The 9,912-nt window shown below is 41.9% G+C and overlaps 1 protein-coding gene across 3 annotated transcripts; it reads right to left on the bottom strand.

The window, feature by feature from the left end:
- Nucleotides 1-6,359: 6,359 nt before the first annotated feature.
- LOC136667907 (uncharacterized) lies at nucleotides 6,360-9,694 on the bottom strand. Of its 3 annotated transcripts, XM_066645067.1 has the most exons (5): nucleotides 9,598-9,694; nucleotides 7,662-7,732; nucleotides 7,266-7,370; nucleotides 7,085-7,147; nucleotides 6,360-6,962 (listed from the first exon to the last, which is right to left on the bottom strand). In XM_066645067.1, the coding sequence occupies exons 3-5, from the start codon at nucleotides 7,336-7,338 to the stop codon at nucleotides 6,562-6,564; spliced, it is 537 nt and encodes a 178-aa protein (XP_066501164.1). In that variant the 5' UTR covers nucleotides 7,339-7,370; nucleotides 7,662-7,732; nucleotides 9,598-9,694; the 3' UTR covers nucleotides 6,360-6,561. The 3 variants fall into 3 exon arrangements, with proteins under 3 accessions (XP_066501164.1, XP_066501162.1, XP_066501163.1); XM_066645065.1 differs by lacking the exon at nucleotides 9,598-9,694 and having other exon boundaries at nucleotides 7,662-8,113; XM_066645066.1 differs by lacking the exons at nucleotides 7,085-7,147; nucleotides 9,598-9,694 and having other exon boundaries at nucleotides 7,662-8,113.
- Nucleotides 9,695-9,912: the final 218 nt, after the last annotated feature.

Raw genomic sequence — 9,912 nt, forward strand, 5'->3', positions numbered from 1 at the left:
ATTTACACGCTGAATAGCTCTGATATAATTTCCTCTTTCATAATATTTAAACAGATAGTTCTTTTGCTTGAACTGTATAGTGTTAGAACATTTTGACTTCTTGTTTATAAATATCAGTATTAATAATCATTGTTATTATTAATAATTATTCACATTTCCTCTCAAAATCCAAAAATGACAGTGGAATTTGCAGAAGTTTGATACAACATTATTAAATTTGTAGTCATTAAAGGAACAGGAACACTCTTGTCTGTGATGTTTCTCTTTTCTCTGAGACCTGTAACAAAATGCACATAAGGCATTTGTTAAAAACAGATTAACTGTGATCTTCAAAAGAACATTTGAGCATTTAAACCGTCTAACAGTGATTACGGGAAAGGGAAGACCCTCTGTGTTAGTACACGATAGGTTTCTGAAAAGAAAATCAAGCACTCATTAATAATATTTTACAAATAAAGAAATAAACGCTCATTTATTCTGTTTCACACTGAGTAAACAGACATCGGTGTGCATTTACCTCAGATCAGTATCTGGTAATGAGGGACAAACAGGTTTATACTCACAGTAAAATCTTTAATGTTTTGATTTAGACAGAACATTACCTCAATATCTACATTTATTGTCAGAGTTTGCAGGTATTTCATAGTTTTTAAACAGTAAAGTACAAAGAGAATTCGTGTTTGTGTAAAATTACTAACTCTTTAATGTTGAAATATTTCCTGTCTCTCCACTACTGAGCTGCAACGAATGCCTTGGGCACTGAGTTGTCACTCAAAAACTCATTAGCCAATGGGAAGGCTCCACTCATAGCTCACGAACTAAAACCATGGAGCACATGGTCAGAGCTGGATATTTTGTTTGAAAATTCTAAGTTTTACGTTTGAGATGAATTTGTTTGTGCGATTCTTTTTGGCACAAATCTGATTCCATAGTTTTTCCCCAGAGCTCAGTGAGCTACACAGAGCTAGAGATGTCAAATTGAGAGCTGTATTTACCTGTTCGGACTTTTCACCACTCCATGGGCCTCGGTTTTTCCCTTTGCTGCTCTAGGACTGGTTCCACATCATCCTACTAGCACCAGAGACCCAGAAATGTCCCTAGAGAGGTCATGAGTACTGAGCGCGCACCAACTAAAGTGTTGTTTGGTTGCATTAAGCAACTGAAGTGGCTTTTGATGTTTTGAGCCTCACTGTACACAAGCTACGATTCAGGCCTGCAACGTTTTTGTCCGTTTACATTTGCTGAGTGTGTGTGCGCGCACATGTGTGGTGGGCCCACTGTTCAGATTGGTAACAATTCATGTGTACTTGTTCAGAGCCGTGAACTTGGTTTAGAGGTTTTGTATGGGAAGACCCGTCTAATGGGCGTAAAGTTACACAAACTGTGGTTCTGCGAGCTCTGCGATATACGATTTTACGGGCTGTTCACGGTTCGCCCAGATCCGGACATTTTGGAATAATAAAGACTATAAAGCGTTTGTGGCAACGTTTCTACTCTCCCAGCTGCCGCTCAGACGTGGGACATGTACGTTTGCGATGTTTGTGCGGCAAAGAAAGGACCATCGAGACAAGCGCGGGCACCACCTCACCCGTTGCAGTCCAGCAGTCCAATGGAGCGGGTGGCTGTGGACAAACTGGGTCCCTTTCCATTGACCGACTTGGGTAACCGCTATGTGCTTGTCGCTATGGATTATTTTACCAAGTGGCCTGAGGCTTATGCTGTGCCCGACCAGAGCGCAGTTACAACAGCTGGCGTGCTTGTGAGGGAGTTTTTCTGCCGGTTCGGGGTACCAGAGGAACTGCACAGCGACCAAGGTCGCAACTTTGAATCTGAGGTCTTGAGTGAGGTTTGCTGCTTGTTGGGCATCCATAAGACCAGGATGACCCCTCTTCACCCGCAAAGTGACGGACTTGTCAAACGTTTTTAACCGGACTTTGGCAACACAACTGGCCATGATTACTCAAGGACAGCAGCATAATTGGGACAAACCTTTGCAAATTGTTTTGTTGGCATGCCACCCTGCGGTTCAGGAAACTACTGGATTTACACCGTTCATGCTCTTGTTCAGTTGCGAGTTACAGACACCAGTGGACTTGGTTTTCGGCGCACCTCTGAACGAGCGTGGGGACATGGAGCCCTGACCTGTTTTTGTTTCTGAACTATTGTCACAAATGCATGGAGTTTACGAACTGGCCAGATCGAACCAGACCGGGGCGGGAACAAAACAGAAGCGAGCGTATGACATGCGCTGCTATGGTGAGCCTCTATCTGTGGGTTCGAACGTGTTGTACAACCCACAGCGAAAGAAATGACTGTGTCCGAAACTGCAGTTGGCCTGGGTGGGACCCTGCTCTGTGCTTTCACGTTTGGGAGAGGTGGGTTACAGGGTTTGCTGGGGCTGTCAGCGACTCGTTGTGCATCGCAACCGCTTGGCCCCTTACAGGCCAAGACTCTCGGGCTCTGCACTAATCTGGATTCTCCAGCGCCTCCATCCACCTCAGTTTCTCCCAGGACTGTGTTGGCTAGACCGCAACGGGTGCGGAGGCCTCCGAGTCACATGCGGGACTTTGTTTTAGTGATCGGCCGATATGGGTCTTTTGATGGCCGATGCCGATTTTTAGACAGCAGTAGTGGCCGATGGCCGATATGTAAAGTCGATATTTCCATTCCTCAGGCAGTGAATAAACTAGAGGCATTATTATGATTTATTTTTACAGAAAACCCTTCAAATTTGTAAAAGAAACGATTTAGAGATCCTGAAATATATATGAAGTGGTCAAAAGCTTATGAAAACCACAAGAAATGTAAGCACTTGTCTTATATTTGAAAAAAAAAAATATTAGTGACTATAAACTGAAGAGTTCCCATTACCTTTTTTTCTTTTTAAAATTGTGTCTCCAGGGGTCTACTTTTATCAGGTAAAATTTGGAGTTGATACCTCCTACTGATTTGAAGTTTTTAAAGCTGGAGCAGACAGTGGACAGATGGCCTCTCGAAGTGTCTCTTTAGACCCCAAGCTCTCCATAAGGAAAATGATTACTTTTACTGCAAAAATACAGTGTATATATCTTGTCTAGAACTAATGTCAACATCTTAGTGTTTTTCTTTACTTTCTATGAGAAACTCGTCTCCTGTCCCTCACCAAGTGGCCATTTGCCCCTCACCAAACAGTAAAAACCCTTAGTTATGGTGTGTTTTATTCTGATGTACTGAGTTTATTTCTGATGTTTTACACTTGTTTCTCACTGGGTAGTGTTCCTTTAAATGACTGATGTGTTTAAAGGCGAGAGCTGCACTCTGATTGGCTGTAGAGCAAGGCAACCTCCCCCACACCCCCTGCTGCATTTAAATGTCCTCAGTGGGGGAAATGTAACTAGTAAAAGACTTCTAAGCTTTGAAACATGTTTATTGACTTGATTGATGTTTGTGGAGCTTGTGGCTGTCAAACAGAACCGTTTGAGTCTCTCTCGCGGTGTCTGGGTCTGTTAGGCGCTGAAAACATGAGCCCTGCTGCGTGTTTGTCCCACCTCCTAGGGTGCACATCGCCATAACTCTGCCCCTGATTGGTCTACAGATTTGATTGACATGTCGTTGGAAAACTGAGCGCCTAAGCTTCGCTGCAGTGACATGGGTCCACGGGGATCATATTTTAATTATTTTTTGAAAACGTGTACTATTGTTTTCAAGTTTTCTTGACACAAACATGAGGATTACTCACGAATGGTTTGACGGAGAAGCTTGACTCAGATTTAGTCTCATTGTCGGATATAACAATGAGTGACACCAATGAGTGAAATAAGAGGCTAAATAACGCTGGGTTTCTAGGTTACAACTATCAACTCAGTCGTTTATGATGCAGATTATTGAGTCTATGTTACAAAGAGCAGCCAGTACCAAATAGTGAGAGCTGAAGAAGAGATTATAATTCATACCATTTATTCTGAGACGGCATGCAGCTACAGGTTGGAGGCTTGTACTCCTGTACTTGTGCTCAATGATGTCTGTCTGTAAGATGGCAAAATGGACGCAAGGGGCGCTCTAACAGCCAGAATGATGGAGCTGCCCACAGTATTGCCTGTGTGCATTGTGTAAATATTGGCCTCTTGCTCTAATATATTGGGCGATGCCGATTTTATAAAAAATGCCATATATTGGTCGATATATCGGTCGATCACTACTTTGCTTTGGGCCCATGTGGGTAATTTGGTCGCCGGGGACGGCTGAACTTTTGGTGTTGGCGGGGAGGGGGGTATGTGGCATCGGCCACTATGTGGATTAGGTGGGCTACATACATCGTCACTACCCATGAACACCCGGGTTGTAAATAGTCGTGTTTTATTGTAATAATTGTTTGAGTGTTTCAGTTTATGTAGTGGTTTATGTGGGTTTTGTGCATCGTCGTTTTAGCTTTTGTTGTTATATGTGGTTAATTTGATTAATTATGTGACTTACCATTTTCGTGTTGTGGTAATGGTTTGGTGTTGTCAGCCACTCTGTCTGTGTAAGGGAAGTATTTATTCAGGTGGAATACGTGTTAACGTTATTCACTGAAAGAGAACGTTCTGCATTAGGCTGAATCCTTCTAAGCCTCCTTCCTCGTCCACCACGCCACAATACAATACCTTAAGATATTGGGACAATAGTATTCATTCAAGTGAATATTTACTTTTCTATTTAATACTCTGATATCCACGTCTAATTCATATAACTTTCAGAGTAAAATTTGATACAGCTAAAAATGTGTTTTTTGAGGCTTTGGTGTTCTCATTTGACTAATCTACTATCTATCTATATATATATATATATTTTTTTTTTTTTTTTTTTTTTTGATTTATATACTTTAGGATTAACTGAAATTTATTTGGGTTTTGTGAAGAAAAAAAATTCATTTATCGTGGTGGGTCCAGAGCCTACCTGGAATCATTGGGCGCAAGGCAGGAACACCCTGCCAGTCCTTCACAGGGCAACACCGACACACACTCGCTCACACCTAAGGACACTTTTGAGTCGCCAATCCACCTACCAACGTGTGTCTTTGGACTGTGGGAGGAAACCAGAGCACCTGGAGGAAACGGACATGGGGAGAACACACCAACTCCTCACAGTCACCTGGAGCGGGAATCAAACCCACAACCTCCAGGCCCCTGGAGCTGTGTGACTGCGACACTACCTGCTGCACCACAGTGCCGCCCCAAGTCTACTTCATTTATATAAAACAAATTTTAATAATACACTGTACAGTACCCTTGTCATTGGGACCCAGGGCCTTTATTTCATAGGTAATTAGGCAGAGTGTTACACATAAGAAATAAAAGAGAGACCACACAGAATAAAAGTCTAAAGTAATTTTAATTAAATAGAACTTAACCTTAACCTAAATCTAAATGAAAAACTTTAAAAGGAAACTTAACCGAGTTAATGATATATTAAAATACTTTAAAAGAAACTTATTTAAATCTAAATGCAGAAACTCAGAAAGGAAACTTATAAATGTAATACCACAATTATCAATCACTGAAATGTTATTTCTATAGCGCTTTTCACCAACAGAAAGTTGTCCGGGTCCAAGCCTCCTATGAGCAAGCCAAAGGCGACAGTGGCAAGGAAAAACTCCCTCAGCTCATGAGGAAGAAACCTTGGAAGGAACCAAGACTCATAGGGGGAACCCGTCCTCCTCGGGTCGACACCGGATTATTTAGAGGATTATTTACACTAATGAAATACTTACAAAGACCTGTGTGAAGACAAACATTAAACCTATTTATTCATTCATTTCAGTAATAATCATATCAGAGGTCTAATCAGAACATTATGACCTCCTGTTTTTTTCTACACTCACTGTCCATTCTCTCAGCTCCACTGACCACACAGGAGCACTTTGTAGTTCGACAATTACAGACTGTAGTCCATGTGTTGCTCTGCATACTTTGTTTGCCCCGATCACCTGATTCTACAACGGTCATGGCTCCCGCAGGACCACACCAGAGCATTCTCAGTGCTGCAGCGACACTGACATAGCGGTGGTGTTAGTGTGGATCAGACACAGCAGGGCTGCTGGAGTTTTTAAAGCCCTCATCGTCACTGCTGGACTGAAGATAAACCCCAAACCAAACGCAAACAGCTTCCTTTGGGCAGTGTCTTGTGTCCACTGATGAAGGACTCCTGCTTTCTGCGAGGAGTATGGTGTCCAGCAGGAGTGCTCTGGTGTTTCAGGAGTGCTCTATGCCCTGGTGTTGTCTTGCAGGAGTCCTGACCATTGAACAATCATGTGAAAGGGGCAAACAAAGTATGCAGAGTAACGGGTGAACTACAGTCTGTAATTGTAGAACTACAAAGTGCTCCTGTGTGGTCAGTGGAGCTGAGAGAATGGACAGTGAGTGTAGAAACAAGGAGGGAATAATTATTATTACTGAAATATCCATTTACATTGTGTCAAAATTACAATGATGGTAAAATGGAATACATTCATCAATCATACTTACCTACTTAAAAGGAAACTTAACTAAATCTAAATGTAGAAATCTACACAATATTTACATATTTACAAAATGTAGAAAGAATTCAAATAGCTGCAGAGAAGCCCTCTTCCCAGATACCAGGAACTTCATCCAGAAGACTGATGATTTCTTCTGCCAGCTCCCAAATTCCTGGTTCCTCATCCAACAGCTCTACAACCTCGTCAGGAAGGAGCAGGTCTTCCTCCTCATCCACAGCTGCGTCAGAGGTGGTGGAGTCTTCCGAGGAGCTGAGGCGGGGTCTCCTGCAAGGGGGTTCAAACACAGAGAATACCTCTTCGTCCTCAGAGAGCCCCCTGTTCCTCTTCCTCCCTGTCTCCACGCTGAAGAGCTGACTGCAGTGCTGCTGGGGGAGACACCGGCTGAAGAGCTGCTGCTGCCAGATGTTAACAGCTGAGGGATGTTGAAGGGGCAGCCAGCCAGCTGCACAGGGGGTGTAGAGCATACCTGCAAATTTCAAAGTAGCCAGTGAATGCTTCACTCAGCTTTCAGTTCGTCTGCTAGAGGTGTGTCTGAAACAGTTTGTACAGTTTAAACTTACAGTTACTCTCAGTTACACCTTTCCGTACCTGCAGACGTTGGGGCGTTAAAATGAATATCTGCTGGTGCCACAAAGAGACTCTGTGCTACGGCTGGGTCGAAAATAAACAATTTATAGACAATACATAAACTATAAGCAATAAAACCTTTAGTGATCAGACAGGTAACAGATATAATTAAAATGAAGTGAAAAACTGATGTGAAACCCACCAACAGGACGGAGGAAACCTGGATAGATGTGGGTCTCCGGGCCATAACGATGGAAAACTGGCTGGACTGCCATAAAGTGGACCCCAGCTGAGGCAGAAGGCAGGTCTAGGAACAGTTATAGCAGGTTTGAGTACAGACTGCTCTCAATGGCCACAAAGCAGTGATACTTAAATTTGTTATTTTTTAAATATTTATTCATAACCTGTGCATTAATAATAACATCTTTTTAAAAACCACAGTTGTACCCTTTAAATCTTTCTCAGTTGACTTAAGGCCTTAAACTGCGTCGTGTAACAGTTAAACTACTTCTAAGTTTCTAGTAATAAGGATGTTTTTATCTTTTCAGTTTTAACAAAACATTTCAGTCGACATGAACAGAAATGAGTTTGTTCATACCGTGACTGAAGAAAACAGTCGGTCCCTCGATGAAGCGACGGTCCTCAATCCTAGGCTGGAGAAACGTCGGTCTGAAGAAGGTCATCGTTGAAGTAAATCAGAGAAACGTTGAGAGAGAAATCTCAGGTGAACTGTGTTGATCGTGTCAGGATCAAGACTGAGCTTTGAACATTTGAAACCAAACACAAAGTGAAGCTCTGGACCGAAGCTTTGAACCAAAACATTCTAAACCCAACATTCTGAGCCATACTTTGGTGCACACCTTGTGCTGAAGCTGCACATGGAGCTGCCTTTAGAGACCAAGGACACTCTCTGAACCTATTTGCCATCTTCGGCTGAGCCCCTACTCTGCCCCAGATTTGGACGTATACATCCCAGCAGCTAATTATTGCTTACACCAAATTGTTTTGTTTTTTCTTATTATATTTTGTGTTTGTCATTTTACAATACTGAATTAAAACCTTTGTTACCTGGATAAATGTTTCTTATGTACATTTGTGTTCAAAATAATAGCAGTGTGTTCAAAAACATTACTTAAGCACAAAATCTTAATAGTAGTTTTTATTTCCATGAATTGAGAACATTGCATACTGTTTTCCAAATCAACACATGAAGAGTTTTTCTGTGTTGCATAGAGTCAACCAACTTCTGGCACATGTCAATTGGTATTCCAGTCCAGGATGCTTTGACTACATCCCACAATTCATTTGCATTTCTTGGTTTTGCCTCAGAAACTGCATCTTTGATGTCACCCCACAAGTTTTCTATCAGATTAAGGTCCGGAGATTGGGCTGGCCGCTCCATAACCTGAATTTTGTTGGACTGGAACCAAGATTTTGCTCGTTTACTAGTGTGTTTAGGGTCGTTGTCTTGTTGAAACAGCCATTTCAAGGGCATTTCCTCTTCAGCGTAAGGCAACATGACCTGCTCAAGTATTCTGATATATGCAAACTGGTCCATGATCCCTGGTACGCGGTAAATAGGCCCAGCACCATAGTAAGAGAAACATGCCCATATGATGATGCTTGCACCACCATGCTTCACTGTCTTCAGAGGGTACTGTGGCTTGAATTCAGAGTTTGGGGGTCGTCTGACGAACTGTCTGCGGCCCTTGGACCCAAAAAGAACAATTTTAATTTCATCAGTCTACAATATGTTTCTCCATTTCTCTTTAGGCCAGTTGATGTGTTCTTTGGCAAATTGTATCCGCTTCAGTACATGTCTTTCTTTGTTGTTTTTTTAACGATGGGATTTTGCGGGGACTTCTTTCTAATAGATTAGCTTCACACAGGCGTCTTCTAACTGTCACAGTACTCACAGGTAACCTGAGACTGTCTTTGATCATCCTTCAGCTGATCATTGTCTTTGCCATTCTGACTATTCTTCGATCCATTCGAATGGTAGTCTTCCGTTTTCTTCCACGTCTCTCTGGTTTTCCTCTCCATTTTAAAGCATTGGAGATCATTTTGGCTGAACAGCCTATTATTGTCTGCACTTCTTTGTAAGTTTTACCCTCTCCAATCAACTTTTAAATCAAAGCTCGCTGTTCTTCTGAACAATGTCTCGATCGACCCATTGTTCTCAAGCTTTCAAGGAGAAATGCATGTAGAGCATGTGCTGGCTTCACCCTTAAATAAGGGACACCTGATTCACATCTGTTTCCTCACAGAATGATTGACCTCACTAATTGAACTCCACGCTGCTATTATTTTGAACACACCCCTTTCAATTAATTATGCAAATGCACAGACTCAAGAGCATGATATCACGAATGTTGAGTCTGTTGCTTTTCTAAGAATCTACTGCACCAACTGTTACATTGTTTGTCATGTGGTAATATAATTTATACCAAAAACAGTGATTATCTGGTTAGTCATATTGGACTGGAATCATTTTGAACACAACTGTAGTAATAGTGAAATAGACTGTTACCTACATAAAATAATTAAAAGTAACTAATTATCATGATAAAACAGATAGAGGAAAAAAAGTTAACCAGTGGTGCTTTAGAGCTCCCTGTCAGTGTATGATTTGATCCCCCACATCTTTTGATGTTGTAACGTTGGCTATTGGTCTGTATTGCTTTCTTGACTGAATACACACACGGTGTATGCGGGGAGAGGGTGTAGTGCAGTGGTCTCCAACATTTTTACGTACGTTAAGTTCACCTTTTGAAACCAGAACAAATGAAAGCTCTACCAATGTAAATGCCAGGCTTAGGCTGTTTAAAATATCAAATGTGTATATGTCC

This window comes from Hoplias malabaricus, chromosome 15 (assembly GCF_029633855.1).
Source record: "Hoplias malabaricus isolate fHopMal1 chromosome 15, fHopMal1.hap1, whole genome shotgun sequence".
NCBI lineage: Eukaryota > Metazoa > Chordata > Actinopteri > Characiformes > Erythrinidae > Hoplias > Hoplias malabaricus.